This window comes from Drosophila mojavensis, unplaced genomic scaffold (genome assembly GCF_018153725.1).
Source record: "Drosophila mojavensis isolate 15081-1352.22 unplaced genomic scaffold, ASM1815372v1 contig_136, whole genome shotgun sequence".
NCBI classification, from domain to species: Eukaryota; Metazoa; Arthropoda; class Insecta; order Diptera; family Drosophilidae; genus Drosophila; species Drosophila mojavensis.
Window position 1 is genome coordinate 6,220,291 of NW_025318667.1, and position 17,210 is coordinate 6,237,500.

General features: G+C 44.2%; 1 protein-coding gene across 1 annotated transcript in view; it reads right to left on the reverse strand.

Annotated features, from left to right (window-relative positions):
- Positions 1–2,798: 2,798 nt before the first annotated feature.
- LOC6586061 (irregular chiasm C-roughest protein) overlaps positions 2,799–17,210 on the reverse strand; it is a 29,791-nt gene continuing 15,379 nt past the window's right edge. Inside the window, exons 3-8 of the mRNA XM_002011648.4 lie at positions 7,342–7,869; positions 6,832–7,032; positions 5,588–5,803; positions 5,085–5,187; positions 4,419–4,967; positions 2,799–4,239 (exon numbers count right to left, since the gene is read on the reverse strand). Coding sequence (XP_002011684.2) covers positions 3,497–4,239; positions 4,419–4,967; positions 5,085–5,187; positions 5,588–5,803; positions 6,832–7,032; positions 7,342–7,869 — 2,340 coding nt within the window. The 3' untranslated portion in view covers positions 2,799–3,496. The remainder of the gene's footprint in view (positions 4,240–4,418; positions 4,968–5,084; positions 5,188–5,587; positions 5,804–6,831; positions 7,033–7,341; positions 7,870–17,210) is intronic.

The following is a 17,210-nucleotide window of genomic DNA, read 5'->3' on the forward strand; positions in this document are numbered from 1 at the left end:
AAAATATACAGTTAGATGCATATATATATGTATATATATGCTTGCATATAGAACTATCATAATCGATAATTGATTATCTGTAGCTGAATCGATATAAATCCAAGACATATCCCCAGACATGTAGTGCGTCTATATATTTAAGTGCTGGGTCGTTCATCTATAGCTGAATCGACAATAATTTAAGGTATATAGTCATCTATATTCGTGCTTGACCATAATCGATTATTTGTAGCTGAATCGATAAATCATCAGACATACATTAATATACATCTTGATCATTCATGTTTAGCTATGCCGATATATATGACATATATAGGTATGTCGATTAATTGCGGCTGAAACGATATATCCTCAGATATATAACAATATACATGCTTGATCGTTCATCTTTGGCTACGCCGATATATGTATTCCCAGGTATGTAAATGCTTGATCATAATCGATTATCTGTAGCTGTATCGATTTATTTCAGTTCAGTCCACCTTTGCAGCATTCCTACAATCGATAACATTCCTTAGTATCATGAGTCAGTTAGCCAACTCTGATTGTCTGCCTACACTCCAACTGCATCAATTCGAGTGCGGGCCTAATATGCTCTCTATACGCACCTATTACAGGGTATACAGCGGGGGCAATAGTTGCTTGGTTGAGGCACATAAAATGCCGCGGTTCAGTCTGTAGTAAGCATATGGGCTTGCTGGCGTATATCACAGGTCTGATTTACACACACACACACACACGCACACACACACACACACTCATTGAGTGACGATGCGTGCGAGTGCAACTCACGATAGTTGCCACAACAATGTCAAGCCAATTAACACAGTAAACCGCAATTGCAACTTCCGACGACTAAGTGCACGTCGAGCGCGCATAGTTATAGCTCCGGCCAGGCCACTTGCCACGCCCACTAAAAGATGAGGGGTTGGTTGGGGAGCGGATAGCTGGTGGGGAGATTGCGGCTGTTGGGTCGTTTGTGACAAAAGCAACTAATTTGGTTTAACGCGCGTCGTGCTGCAAAATTTTCTTGCGGCTCATAGACCAGGAGCACGTCTCTCCCCCCCCCCCCCTCTCTCCATCTTTCTGTGTGTGAGGGTGTGTGTGTGTGCGACCCTTACTTACGCACTCATTAAGCATTTTTAGTCGGGCTTAGCGAGCCGTTTGTTTGCACTGCAAACTGACTTGGCCCACAGACGACCCCTGGCATAGCACACCGCCCCAACTCCAGCCATGCATCCAGCATGATGCCATTGTTATGTGCCCCCCTACACACACACACACACACACACACACACCCACACACACATGTGTCTGGCCTGGCCTGGTGGTGCGTTGCTTTTTAATTTCGCTGCTGTTTGTTTGATTTTTAGCTTTTACAGCTGACAGTTTTGTGACGCGACAGTTGGCAATCCGAAGCCCAAGCTGAATGCCGAGCCCAACCACTCAACCACCCAACCACCCAACCACCCAATCAGCCAACCAACCACCAGGCGCACCGCCAGCGCGTGGGTCAAATTAAAAATTGTTGTTTATTTGACTTTTTGGCAGCTGGCAGAGCAAACGTTGCCCAGTTTCGCTTTGAACTTGCGTCGCGTTTAAGATGCAAAGAAAAACAATTTTCCAACAACTCTTTCAAACAATTTCCTCCTCTTTTTTTTTTTTTTGCAATAAATTTTTATTTTATTTTCTTTAATATAATTTGTATATATATAATTTATTTGTGTTTTCTTTTTGTTTTCCTTTTTTTTTTTTTTTTTTGTTTTTGTATACATAAAACATTTTCGTTCAATTCGCTTAATTAATTAAGAAAAAAAAAAAACAAACAAAATAATAATTTTTTTTTTTTTTTCATTTTATTCATGTATATATAATCGTATATATATAGTATATAAAACTCGACACAAAGCTAAAGGCTGTCCTAATTCTATGCATTATAATAGAGACAAAAAAAAGTTAGGTATATATAAACTATACTAAATAGTTATAAACTAATTATATATGTAACTGTTAATGGCATACTGCAGCTAGGATATATATGTATAGTTCTATATAGATATATATCGATTAATTACCGTTATACACTTAAGAGTACACTTAGCACACAATTGAACTTACGAAACTTGTTTCAACTCTGTTTTCATTTCGATTTTAATCCATTTCTTTCTTTGTTCTATTTTGCTTAACTTTTTTATGTTATTTTTTAAATGTGGGCGTGTCATAAGTAAAGGCGTCTGTTTAGGGTTTGAGTATTTAGCTGCTAAGCTTCCATTTTGTTGTTGTTTTTATTTTTTCAATTCTTAAATTCTAACAAAAAAAAAAAAAAAAAAAAAAAAAATCTCTTAAAAACTACCATTAAAATACTAGAGCGACAAAAAAAATGCACATCTTAAATACTATCAGGTACTTTGGCATAATTTTCTTAAGCAATGCAAGCCACACTCAATCAACGCTTCCATATGCTAGCTTAAATATAATTTTGTTTTCTAGTTTTTTTTTATTGCGCGCCTCGAAATTTTTGTTGCCTAGTTTTGAGCTGAAGAAATATGTATGTATGTATATTTGTGGTATACTGGGGGGATATGTGGAATATAGTTATATGATATATCAACTGGAAGAGAGTTTAAATGTATTTTATTTATTTATTTTCTTTTCTTTTCTTTTTTTCATTTTAAGCAAAGCAAATGTATATTTGATTTATATTGTTTTTTTTTTTTTTCTATAATTTTTTTTTGCACAACAAAAGGCACGCAAGTATTTTTTCATTTTCTTTAAAAATTTGTATCATATATCAAACGTTTTTTTTTTTTTTTTTTTTTTGTAATTTTTTAATTTTTGTGAATATTTGTTTGAATTTGTGTGTAATAAATAATCTTTGTAAGGCGTTTTTCTTAACAGCAGTTTCTAAGGACTTGTAAATGCGCAATCAACTATTTAAGTCTATAGATATATGTATGTACTATATCTACTATTTAGAACTGGCCTCTAGGCGCACAGTCAACTTAAAACTAGCGATAGAAATTGTATTTGTAACGCTAAATATCTGACATTCATTCGACTAAGTTAGGCGTTAAACAAATGTTGAAGAAGAAGAATCGAATGCCTATCGATATATATATCGATTTCAAATTAGAGTAGAATACTAAGTATGTCTGTAGTTAGTTATGCATATATATATACATATGTATATATACATATATGTATGTATATAGTTCTAGTATAGTCATCTGCCGAATGCTTAAGCCCAGCTATGCGCTGCCTAATCAGATGCGGCATGTGAGCTCTGTTCTTGAGTTCCTTAAGTGTCTACAATTCGAATTTTTGGTTGCTAAAAACGTTTGAAGGATCCTCCACACTTACCCTTCGTGGATAGCCCCGACCCCAGTCGTAGCTGCTGTACCGGTTCCTGTCCCAGCACCCGCTGCCCTTGAGATCAGTCTTGCGAGTGGTTGCTTGGGCAGCAGCCGGTGCTGGGACCTTCAATGGGAGCACCGGCTTAGACCGCCGTTGGTGGCGGCAGCAGGGAGGAGTTCGATGTACGCAAATAGGGATTGCCATAGATGGCGCTGTAGCGCGGATCAACGCTGAGGGCCATGGAATTGGGCACTACCACATGGGTAGTGGTCGCTGTGCTCTGGTTGCTGCAGCTACCATTCGGCGAGGAGCTAACCACCGAAGCTGTCGTCGACTGCAGACTGGGCAGACCGTTCTCCTGGCGTATCTCCCGAGCTCCGATGATGCTGCCCGTCAGACTGCCGCCGCTGCTGTTGGTTAGGAAGGTCATCGGAAGGCTTTGCACTACCGACTGTTGGTGCTGCTGCTGCTGTTGTTGTTGCTGCTGCTGCTGCTGGTGGTGGTGATGATGCTGCTGTTGCTGCTGCAGCTGCAGCTGATTCTGATGGTTGTTCTGCAGTATGGTGGAGCTGCCATTGGACTTGGTCGAGCAGGAGGTCAAATACTGAGGCGGTGGGCTGTAGTGGGTGCTGTAGTCGCCGTAGGGCACATAGCCGCCGGATATGTCGACCTTGAGGTCGCTGTAATTGGAGGTGCGATCGCCGGGCTCCATTTTGCAGCTGACGCCGCCGTTCTTTGTGATCTGATGCTCGCTGATGACGTCCGCTGGCGGCAGCTTGGTGCGCTTCTTGCACTTGAAGTAGATGATCATGATGAAGGTGAGCAGCATGAGGGCGGCCACAGACGAAATGCCAACCACGATGGTCGTCAGCAGGGACACGCTCTCTGCGGCGGGACAAACAAAGCAAAGTGGACATGGGTTAGTCAGGGCAGGAGACGGATCGGCAGGGTCTAAGGGATCGGCAGGGTTCTCAATTCGTTCGACTGTCCATACCACATGGATCACTGTCGATCTACTACTACTAGGGATAGATCTGTGCTCTTCTGGACTTGGTTCTACTTACTCTTCGGCTGCAGTTGGATCTCGGCCACGTCGTTGCCGTAGTCGTTGACCACGGTGCAGTTGTATTTGCCGTAGTGATGGGTCTGACTGTCGCGTATGATCAGCGTGCTCTTCACGCCGCCGGGCATGGCGTCCACCAGTATGGAGTAGTCGTGCCCGGACTCAGAGCTGATCTCCTGCCCATTGAAGGTCCAGGAGACGTGACGAGCGCGCGGCACACTGCTGGCAAAGCACTCGATGCGTGCCGTATCGCCGATCAGACCGTATTGGGAGCGCGGCGAGCTGATGCTCGGCGAGCCCTTCAGGTAGACATAGGCATCCGCCGAGATCTCCGCATAGCCGGGCACATTCGCCTTGCAGTAGTAGCGTCCGGCTGTCTCGTTGCTCACGCTGAAGGTCAGGTTGGAGCTGGTGCCCACCACCCGATCGCTGGGATGCTGTATCCAAACGATTTCCGGCGGCGGATTGCTGTCCACCTCGCAGTTGAGCGACACAATGCTGCCGACGTCCGCCTCCATGGACTGGGGACGCTGCTTGAAGCTGGGCGCATCTGTGTGGGGTGAACAAAGCAGTCGGGTTAGCACTGACTGCTGCTGGGAGGACCACATGGGCCACATGGCGGAGAATGGGGGAGAAGGGGATGGTGGAGTGGGAGGCATGAACTTACAGCTTATGTCCAGTGTCTCGCTGTCCTCGCTCTTGCCAACTGAGTTCTGTACCTCGCACTTGACAATGGCATCATGGAACTTGCGCGTCACGTTGCGTATGACCTGCCAATGGAGATTGTGTGATTGCGTTTGAGTTTGGGATTGAGATTGAGATTGAGATTCTGTTTGCGGATTGCCAAGAATGACGGCAAATTGTGGGAACGTTATGTCTTTCCGGCTGCCGCCGCAACTGGTTCTCGGCCGGGTCTGGTCAGCTCCCCAGTTGTAATTGCCATGACAAAATAGCTCGGCTCGGCCCGTCCCGGCTCGGCCCACCAGCATTATACAACATTTTTATCGCAGCGGCAGCAAAGTTGCTCTAATTATGCGGCCCGATGCTGGAATGTGGACGTGGCCAGGCGAGCAGCCACGTTTTGCTATTGCGCAACAGCGCAACAGGGGCGGCAGTCGGTAGAGGCGGAGTGGAGCAGGGCGTCTATCTGACGGCTGCTGGAGCACTTACCATCTCGGTTTTTTGACCGCCTATAATTGGCTCGTCGTTGATGTACCAGCGATAACGGACATCGCTTGGATTGGCATCGGCACGGCACTCGAGTCGCACCTGTGCATGCTCCACAATGCGCTGAACGGCGCCAGCGGCAGAGCCAGCGACAGCATTGATGGCGCTACCACTTCCCGATCCAATCACATTCACCTTGACTTTGGGCGCATATTTCACCTGTTAAGTAAAGCCACAAGAGGGAGCATTTAACATCGGAAATTATTCGTAAGACTTCAGGCTTGGGACTTGGGCAAGGGTCGAGCGCAGAGCTCTGCAGGAGTATCCAGCTGCTGTGCGGAAGCAAAGCAGGCAATCTGAACTAGGTTTTCTTTCACTGACAGATGCTTTGATCTCGCAGACATGGAGGCATTGTGGTGCGTCTTCTACATCGATTCCTACATTCTAATTAGATCGAATACGCGCTTGGGCGAACTCCAGCTGTGCTCGTTCCATTGGGACATTTCATTAGGCACCATTCATAATTAGTTTCGAGAGCGCTTTATGAATTTGTCAGCTGACAGAGCCCCAATTTGATGTCAGGAATCTCAGTGTGGGACATTGACAGGGACGTGAGACGCGCGCTCTCTCTCTGTGTCTGTGTATGTGTGTGTGTGTGTGACAGTGGGTGGAGAGTTTGACAGCTGACAGAGGGCTATGTAAGCCATTGCATACCTTCACTTAACTAAGGATTTCAGCATTCCCTGCACCATATGCCTTATGTTTCACCATGAATTAGCCCATCACTGTCACCGGCCGTGTCCAGCACAGAAGCCCGTTCACAAAAACAAAAACCAAAAAAACCAAAAAATCCCCTCCCAAAAAAAAAAAAAAAAAAAAAATCAGAATGGACTGGACTTCCGGAGCATGGGCCCAGCCCAGCCCAGCCCAGCCCAGCCCAGGCCAGCCGAGCCCAGGCCAGCCTAGCACAGCCATCACGTAATATTGATAGTTGGCTCAAGCGTTGACTGTGACGCGTCAGCGCATTGTGCTAGGCCCAGAGATAAGACCGAGGCCCATTCACCGCACCGGACTGATGCCGATGCTGATGCTGAAATTGCAGTCGCTCTGCTGCACTGACAGCACGACGGGTCGGTGTCTAGGGACCTGCATAGGGGCTGGGGGTTGGGGCCATTGGAAATTGAATGGAATTTTAAAGGGGGAGCGACGGGTGGGGGGGCGACGTCGGGTACGACGACGATGCTTACCTCGACACGTATTTTGGCTGAGCGATAGGTGCGGTCGGCCGTGTTCTGTGCCTGGCACGTAAAATTCGTGTTGTGGTGCTCCTTTTTGGGTGTGAGGCGCAGCAGCGATTTGGCCGTATAGCGACGCAGATCGGGCAACGGTATGACCGTATACTCGATGTTATCCGTTAGTACGTTGCCCAGCCCATCAATCCATGTAATCTGCAGTGTGCCCGAGAGCGAGAGAAAGAGAGAGAGGGAGAGAACATTGTGTGGGTTAGTGTTAGCTCAATTTGGGTGCCAGTCAGTCAGTCGAGTCTGTTAGCGATTCGTCCGGCAGCAGTTACTGTAACAGAGCCAACCTCGACATGGCGCGGTCTGACTGCTATCCATTGTTTGTTTGATTAGTTTCGACTGGGATAGTGTGTGTGTGTGTGTGTGTGTGTGTGCGTGCACTTTCAGCATGCTGCGGCTTGGCTGCTGCCTGGTAGAGTCGCTGCTGGGTGGGGGGGGGACGATGTTGTTGCTTACCTCGGCTGCGGGCTTGCCGCCTATTGACACACACTCAATTTCGACTCGGCGATCCTCGGTGGCATAGATGACATCGCCCTGCGTAATTTTTGGCGCCTCCGGCGGCACGAGCACGGTGAGCCCGGCGAATGTGGAACGTATGGCCGGCTGGCCCTCTGGGCCGGGACTCACTTGGCATTGATATCGGGCGTCGTCGTCCAGCATCACCGGATAGATGTCCAGCGAATAGTCGCCCTCCTCATCGCTGCCGACCATCGAATACCGCTCGAAGCCACTCAGATCCCGGGACGTGCCCAGACCGAAGTCATCCTTTGTCCACTGCAGTGTGCCCTGCTTGTTGACGACGCGACAGGGCAGCGTGACGCGCGCCCCGACCACAGCTGTCTGGTCCTGCGGCTCCATGGCGAAGCGCTGGTTCTGATAGCTCGTGTACAGCGATGGCGTCGCCTGCGCACTCCACACCGCCAACAGCAGCGCCAACAGCACCGCCAGCGCCTCCTGCTGCCCGACCATTGTCCTCATGCACGGCTGGAAGGAGACCAAAGGAGACACGCAATGGGTGAGTTGGCTTCATTGTCTAGCTGGCAGTTACAGCTACAGCTACAGCTACAGCTACAGCTACAGTTACAGTTAGGTAAAGTCGAACATGAACAACTTGTTCGAAAATTGAAATAAAAGGAAACGATTTTTGTTTTTTGCCTCAGCTGGCTAAGCGAATTTATCGAGAGCCTGCGGCTCTCTTGTCGTGTATTATTTTAGCGTTTATTGTTTATTGTTTACTGTTTACTGTTGATGTTTCTGGGCGTGTTATTTTATATTATTTTATTTTGCATACTCATTCACGCAAGTGAAACGAGCATATTGGTTTTGTGCAATGTTTCAAGCCAGAGACTTGAAATGCGGAACGTATGCTCGGGAATGTACTCGAACTAACGAGGCCCATGCGCCCACTAGGGGCGTGGCAAGTCAGCCATTGTGAATGCTAAGCACTTGAAATTCGGTATACATGCTCAGATTTACAGACCAAAATGACGCCCATTGGAGGCGTGGCAATCTGGCAAATCGATCTGTCAACCCTTTTGGCCCTGAATGAGCGTTCAGCAGTCGGTAATGCCCGACTGCAGCATTCTCACTTGTTTTTATATCATTTTATTTATGTTTACTCGCAGACAGCCCAGAACGTGTGCGACTAAGAACAACAGCAAAAGCAACAGCAAGAAGACATAAAATGCAAAAAGAAAACAAAAGGAAAGCGCCGAATAACATTCAAATTAGCTCGACTCTATGGAGTCTCAAGTGCGCCAGAGCTTACGCTGCTCTGCTCCGGTCTGGCCTGGCCTGGTCTGGTACGGGCTGAGCTGCGCTGAGCTCGGATGGGTTGGGATGGGTTGAGTTGGGTTGGGCGCCGCACGTTTACGACCGCCGAAACATATAAACGGGGAATGTGCAAAAATGTAGCCCAGCAATTCGTAAAATGTTAAAAATGTGCGCGCGTCATAAATATAAAAAAGAAGAAGAAGATAGAGAGAGAGAGAGAGAGAGAAGCAGAGAAATATGAAATGCGGCCTACAATAAAAAAAAAGGGTTTGCTAGACGAGCAAATGGGCAAAAGTAAAAATAAAGAGCAGTCCACAGCTCTGTCTCTCTCTCTCTCTCACACACACTCTCTCTCTCTCTCTCTCTCTCTCTCTCTTTGGTGTTTTATGCATGAGCCAAATAAATCATATATTTTAATGAATATTGAGCGCTATAATAGAATTCGAAGTGCACAACATATTTTAAGCATTTTTACAACACTGGAAAATGTTGAAAAATTGCCCTTCTATGCGGGAAAATGATTACAGTGTATACGTGCAGCAAGAATAAACTTATTTATCAAGTGGAAGCAAAGAACAAGAAAAAGAAAATGAAACCGAATAAGATAAAAAAAAAAAAAAAAATTAAAATAAGCATTTAAAATAAAAATTGGTAGTCAATAATAAAATAAATAAATAAAACATTTTAAAAAAATATGTAAAAAAAAAGAAACAAAAAAAAACCAAATAAATAACTAAAGTAAAAATAATAATATAATATGATGATGTTATGTGTAAAATAAAAGAAACTCATAAAAAATAATACATTTAGAATTAGAATAAAAGAAAAATAATACAAAAAAAAAAATTATACAAAAAATAATTAGTTAAAATTAAAATTAAAATATAACAAATTCAAACTCTTTATTAACTCTTTATTAAAATAAAAATAATAGTAGTAACAAAAGTATATTTAGTGAATAAATACACCATGGGGAATGAGCGAGAGGAACAAATTTAAATGCAATTAAATGAATTGAATGCAATAAAAAAATCAATAGAATGAAAAGAATATGACAATAGAAATAGATTTAAAATAAAAAAAAAATGTATAAATGAAAAAGTAAATAAAATTATACTAATAAATAAAAATAAATATAAATAAAAAATTGCTTAAAATTATGCTACACAAATAAAAATATAATAAAAAATTGTTTAAAATGTTATTAGAATAAACAAATCAATACTTTTCTTCAATTCTATAATAATTTATAAATTTATATTTTTTAAATTTATTTTTTAATATATTTTTTTATTTATTTTATTTATAGTTTATATTTGATATACATATAGATTTTTTTTAATATATATATATATTTTTTTAAATATTTGATTTATAATTTATATTTAATGCATGGAAACCAGTCGCAGCTGAGGAGCTCTAATTCAGGAAAATCATCGTAGTCTCCTGTGACACAGTCAAAAACTATAGACAATTACTTAACACTGGAAATGAATATTTATTAAGAGAGAGTGAGAGAGAGAGAGAAAGAGTGAGAGAGAGGGAGAGAGAGACAGTAATGGTTCTAGCCCTGTTGATGACTGTTGATTTGGTTCTTATTGATTTTCGTATCGATTGAGGGCTCAATGGAAAAAAGCATTTACTAAATGAGCATGGCCATAATATATGTTCATATATACATACATATATAGTATGTGTATGTATGTACATCTAAGCAATCAGCTGCGTTGCGTGCGCTGCAATCGCTGATTAGTGGAAAAAGAACTGCTAGCTGCACAAAAAAAAAAAAAAAAAAAAAAAAAAAAGCTTCAAGTTTGGCTCCACTTGTGCTCCAAAGTGAGATGCCAATCATGTTGGCTGATATCTAACTCTATCAGCGTCCAACTTGGCTGCCCCCTCGTTCACCTGTACGCAAGTCAGCTGCGAGCTCTGCTTGGATTTTCTCACGCATTTTTTTACTTTTTTTTTTTTTTTTTTTTTGCTGTTTACATTTGTAAGTTAGTCTCTGTGTGTGTGTGTGTGTGTGTGTGTGTTCATATATATTCTTTTTGGTCGTAAGTAGTTCACTTCCGCCACTTGGCGTCTATTGCTTCTCAACTAATTTTGTTTTCTTGTAGTTCGCGGCTGTTATTTGTTTTTATTGCATTTATAAGGAAATTGGCGCTAAGCACACACACACACACACGCACACACAGACATGAAATTATAGCAGCGCATAAAAAAAGAGACACTGTAAAAGCAGAAAGAAGCAGCAGCGGCAGCTGGAGAAGAAATCCATAAAAACCAAAGAGCAGCCCAAAACGCACAAAGCAAAAGATTACCGCGTTTGCTTCCGTTTGACTTAAGAGCACCCCCCACCCCCACACCCCTGAACCGCTCCACCAGCAGCTTCCCCTGCCGCCCCAAAGGCCTGGAAATGACTTGAAATTAGAGCCATGCACTGAGTTTTCGGGCCATGCGTGTGTGTGCGTGTGTGTGTGTGTGTATGACTGGGAACCATTTGCTGGCAGCTGCTGCTGCTGCTGCCCGAAAGACCGACACGATGGTCGCTAATTAAAAGTGATTATAGACACGCTCGTTTATCGCCAGTCCCACACCGTTTGCTACATTCAATTTTTTGTCGTTGCTGTCTGCTGTCTGCTGTCTGCTTCTTCTTCTTCTTCTTCTGCCTCTTCCTGCTGCTGCTTTATCGCCAGAGATTTCACTTTCAGCCCGAGTGGAAAACTCGAATTGCCATCAAATCTGGCTAGCACTACAAATCTCCCTCTCTCTCTCTCTCTCTCTCTCTTTTTCTCTTTATATATATATTTATTTATTATTCCAATATAAACATACATATATATATATATTCATTTTAGTTTCTATCAAATCATCTGTTTCTCGCATATCCCACTTGGCTAATTAAATATTTATTATGAGCTCAAACATATTCGATTCGCTAGATTTGAAGCCAACTTGCTGTAGCTGCTCGATCTACCTGGCTGCTGGCTTTTGACGGACTTGGGGCGACGGCATGGGGTCTCTCGGCCGTTAACCGAAATGCCAATCATTCGACAAACAAAAACATTTCCGCTCCAAACGCTTTCCGCTCCAGTTTTCAATTTTTTGCTGGCCGAGCTGCATGGGCCAAGCGCTGCCCCCAGCTAGCTGCAGATACAGTAATTATTTTTCAGGCGACGCTTATCACACATAAATCTCTAGCTGGCTGGCTGTGGCCGGCCAATCGATGCATCGATGAACAGGGGCTACACAGCCGCAGTGTGGCAGCAGGCGGCTAGAGCGAAGAGGCAGACAGGAGGAGCGAGTACGGTCAGCTTGTTTTGTCAGCGTCACTTCCCTGCCAATGGGCTTCCTTTAGTAGCAGCTGCTGTTGCTGTTGCTGTTGCTGTTGCTAAACACCGGACCGGCCAGTGGCTGCCACCGGCCACAAGTTGTTTGCAGCTGCAGCATGCGTACAGCATCCTTTACGCAGCATGCCAAACATCTTTGCGATATTTATAGCTGGCTGCAATTGGGGAACAGGTGCTGCGGCAACGCCCGAGCCCCAAGTCCAGCTGCGGCCAAGCACCGACTTCAGGCTGCTGCCTCTACCCAGCCTCCAGTCCACTTCAATGAAGTTATTTTTGTGATGAATGTAAGCGCTCTCGACTCAGCGCCCATCGCCCAACGAGCAGCGAGCAGCGAGCAGCGAGCAACGGCCCCATGCTAATTATTTTATGCTCGACGCTCCGGTCGAACCAGTTTGTAGAGTCGCTCTACTCGCACCGTTCGCGCGCCTCGCTCGCATTATTATCATCTTTTAGTTATTAGATGCAAGCTGCAGCGGATGTTGAGCTTCCTTCGCTTTCAGACTTTTGTCATTTACAGTTTTGGCCTCATTGCCAACGACAACGACAACGACAACGGCCAATCGAGCGACCTGCCCCTCATACACATAAGTCAATAAAAGGCCCACCTGGTGCAAATAAGTTTGAGAAATGTTTTATTGAACGCCCGCCATGGCAAACTTTTCAGCTAGGCCAGTTCGCTTGACTTGAGCCACTTTCGATGCCAATTTCTTGGCCAAGATTTAAGGCCACATTTGCAGCTGCACACGGGGCAAGCCAAGCCAAAGCCACCCACCCAACCGCCGATAAATGTCAATAAGGTCTCGGCCCAGGGGGCGCAACGATTGAACCTTTTGATGTGCCCCTCCCCACCCAGAGCACAGCCTAGCTTTCTTTTTGACCAGCCAAACAATTAGCTATTGTCGGCAGCTGACTAATTGTTTTCTACTTGTATTATGCGAGCCGAAGAGTTTTTGTGCCGAAAAGCAGCTTGAAATGAAGGCGAGATGTTGACGGATTTTATGAAATTCCAAGAGGTAGAGGCGATGGGAGAAAGGATGCGTAGCTCAGTTGGATAGAAGGAAAAGGAAAGGTCTATTTCATTATGCAAGGTAAGTCGCATGCTGAGTGAGAGGAAAGAGAGAGGGAGAGAGAGAGAGATATGGGGTGGAAGAGGGAGACCGAGAGAGAGAGAGGAAGGCAGAGAGACTAATCAAAGCCGAGGGATATAGGGCAAACGTGGTAAAAATAAGACAGAAACAGAAATAGAGAGAGAGAGAGAGAGAAAGAGAGAGATATAGATAGAGATAAAGAGAAAGAGAGAGAGAGAGAGATGGAGGGAGAAAGAGGGAGAGAGGAAGACAGAGAGGCTAATCAAAGCCGAGGGATATAAGGAAAACGTGGTAAAAATAAGAAAGAAACAGAAAGAGAGAGAGGGAAAGAGAGAGATATAGATAGAGATAAAGAGAAAGAGAGAGAGAGAGAGATGGAGGGAGAAAGAGGGAGAGAGGAAGACAGAGAGGCTAATCAAAGCCGAGGGATATAAGGAAAACGTGGTAAAAATAAGACAGAAACAGAAAGAGAGAGAGGGAAAGAGAGAGATATAGATAGAGATAAAGAGAAAGAGAGAGAGAGGGTGAGAAGACTAAAATAAATAATATATGTCTATATCTGTATAGAGAGAGTGAGAGAGAGAGAGAGAGACAGAGGAGAACAAGAAGAGCTAATAAGAGAATGAGAAAAACAGAAAAAGAGAAACGAAGAGATTGAGAGCCTGAGAGAAACACAGAGGGTAGCGAAACAAAGAATACTGAAATTAAACTCAATTTCAACAACAGAAATAGCTGATGTAGTCAGAGAGGGAGAGAGCTGCATTGGCTTAGAGCGAGTGAGAGGGAGAGAGAGTGAGACAGAGAGCAGAAAATCAAGCTCAATCCTAACTGGCACATTAACCAGCAGTTAAAGTGTCAACTGTACCGTAAGCTAAACTGAATCATACTGACACACACGTACATGCACACACTCACACACACACACACACGCATGGCTCTGGCCTTTTGGGACCGGTTAACCCTTCAGAGCGCAAAAAAAGGCCTTCTTAAAGGACATTTGCTGAGAAAATGGCCAAATGGCAATGGCAAAGAGTGGGGCACAGGGCAAGTGAAGTGGGCATGGGGCAGCGGGCGATGGGCGATGGGCGGGGCAACATACAAAGGTAACGGATATTGGCCAGGGCAGAGTTTGACTGAGATTAGGACAATTAAAAAAGGGAATGCTTAACAATTAAAATCAATTTGTGTGTCCAATCCCCTTTGAGGCTGTGTCCTTGTGAGTGTGTGCCTGTGTGAGTGTGTGTGTGTGTGTGAGTGTGTATTGCACTTTGTTGCCAGTTTGTTTGCCTGAACGAATCAACTAAAAGGCAGTGCCTATGCGCCATAAGGGGCCGCAGTGAAAGAAAAACCAACAAATCCACAGCGGAGGCTGAGAGCCCATAGAGGAAACGAGGATGACGATGGGGATGGGCATGGGCATGGGCATGGGCATGGGCATGGGGATGGGGATGAGGACGAGGCCGAAGCGTATTCAATACAAATGTGTGGAGCACTCGGAAGGCGCCATGCAAAGTGCTTCAAGGGCAACTCGGGCCAGTGTCAATAAAAGGCTGGGGCCAACGGGCAAAAAATAAACTTAAATCGCCTATTAATGGCACGCAGTCCCTAGCTCATACGGACAGACAGAGAGACAGAGTGAGAGAGAGAAAGAGAGAGAGAGCAAGTGAGAGAGATGATGGGTCCTTGTGGGTGGTCCATTCAAGATAGTCCCATATCTACAAAGTCAGCAAAAGTTGAGTTTTAGTCCTGCACGCAGGAAATGCGAGATAAAAAGTCTACCCCAAGCTGTCTCTGTCTCGCTCTCTCCCTCTCTCTCTCTGCCCCTCGATATGTGCTCACATTTGTAAGTGGTAGGTTGGTTGGGTCAGGGGATCGATCAGGCCAAGGGCGACTTGAACATTTGCCAGCTTATCGTTTTGACATTTAATCAGTTCGCTTTGGCAGCCCTTTTTGCTGCTGCTGCTGCTGCCCCTCGATTAGCCGGCTCGCAAGGCCCCAATCAGCCCCAGCGGATACGCGGGCTCATCATTAACATAATTCTAACATAATTCCTCGACAAGCTACAACGTTCAAGCATAAAATTATTAAACAAAATCATATGTGTGGCAAGAGGTAGAACAAAAAAATAACAAATACAGCCAAGCTCTTAACAAGCAACAAATCACAAAAAAACCCAAAAAAAAAAGAAGATAAAAAAACGAAGTTGACAACAACAACAATGTTAAGAAACTGGACGCTGCTGAACGAAAGTTGCCCGGCCACATCGAAGCAGAGAGAATTTCAATCAGTAAATTGAACACCTGAACTTAACTGATTTTGTGCTGGGGAGAAGCAGCGTGCGAGGCCCGAAACGGAGAAAAGAAGATGTTGCCGACGCAACGAGAGCGCCAAAACGTGGCAAAGAACAGCAGCAGCAGCAACAACAACAACAGCAACAACAACAGCAACAACAGCAGCAACAACAACGGTAGCAGCTGAAGGAACAGCTAAAGTCGAGCAAACGGGGCGCAGCAGGAAATTAAGACGGACAGGAGAGGCGAGCAGAGAGAGAGAGAGAGAGAGAACGAGTGAGAGAGAGAGGGAGAGTGAGAGAGTGAGAAAGAGCTAACGATCCCCAGCCGAAATGACACGCAAGACAACTTGGAAATCATCTTGCCAGCTGTCAAGGCAGATCCCCGATCCCCGATCCCCGATCCCCGATCCCAGCTCCCAGTTACCAACTCCAGCTCCAACTGCAACTCCGATTGCCTTTGCCGTTGCCAACTCCAGCTCCATTTGCAAAGTGCTGTCAAAATCTGTGAAGAAATTCATGTTTATGGTTTTGTATTACAACAGATGGGCAAGTCTCTGCCTCCCCCCCTCTCTGCCACTCTCCCTTTCACTCTGCATGATTCTCTTGCTCTCTCTCCCGCTATTTGTGTGTGTGTGTGTGTGTATATCTTAAGATTTGTATAACTTTAAGCCTTATTAACATATTTTATGCCCCGTTCGATCGATCGTTTTGTATGCCCCATGCCAGACCAGCTCGATCGCCCACACACAACACAAAGCGAACAACAAACAACGAGCTACGATTTTCTGGCCACACTTTTTGCCACAAGACGGCGACGTGAAAAGGCCGTGTGGGCTGGCCAAGATCGATCCATACCAATTCATTTTGTTGGCTCCAACAACAACAACAACAACAGCAACAAGTGAAGCCTATGTTGAAATTGGTTATGAAATGTCCGAGAGGGAAAAAAACAAAAACAAAAACAAAAACTGAATTAAAACTTAAAGCTCATTTGGCTTTAAGCTAGCATAGCTCATAAACCCTGTCTTATACCTCACGGTGGACTTATAACTTTTTATTAGACAGCTCATACACGTGTACTTTGCCTAATACAGCCTAATGGCTATTAGAATAAACTCTAATATTTCGTGACTCAGCCAAACCCGTTTCAATTAATGTCTCACTCTCAGGCTGAAGCTCAAGTCGAAACCAGTTGCTCGCCCGAAACGAAGCCTGAATTGAGAGTCGGTTTCGAAAAGGGTTGGACTAGCTATGCAAAAGGGTAACTAGCCCAGATGGTAAAGCAAATAAAGTCTTATACAAATTGATATTCAGAACAAGTTTTTAATATGCACTTCAGCAATATTTTAGTAGCAGCATATTTGAGTGTGTGTCTTATATCGAATGTCTGAGAGTTTCTCTTTTAGTCAACTGCTGTCTTATACTACGTTTACTTATTAAATTCAGCAGTGACTTGTTTTCTTATATACTTATTTCTGATATGAACTCTAACTGTCTTTACTTTACTTTTTATACGATTTTAAATGTCGTATATTCGTTTGCTTCTACTACTACATGTAGAATATATACTCTTCTTAAAAGTCTTATAATATAGGATTTCCAATATGCACACTTTACTTATACTCTTCCAATGAAGCCTTATAAGGTTATGAGTCGACCTCTAATATACCATGTATGTATATTTTTTGCATTATATATTCTAACTGTGCTCCAGTTGCAATATACTCACTAATTACTATACTTTCCATGTATACATATGTTCCACAAAGCTCTTATACTGTTCCATTTCTACTTCTACTACTCCAAGTGTTTAATATCTCT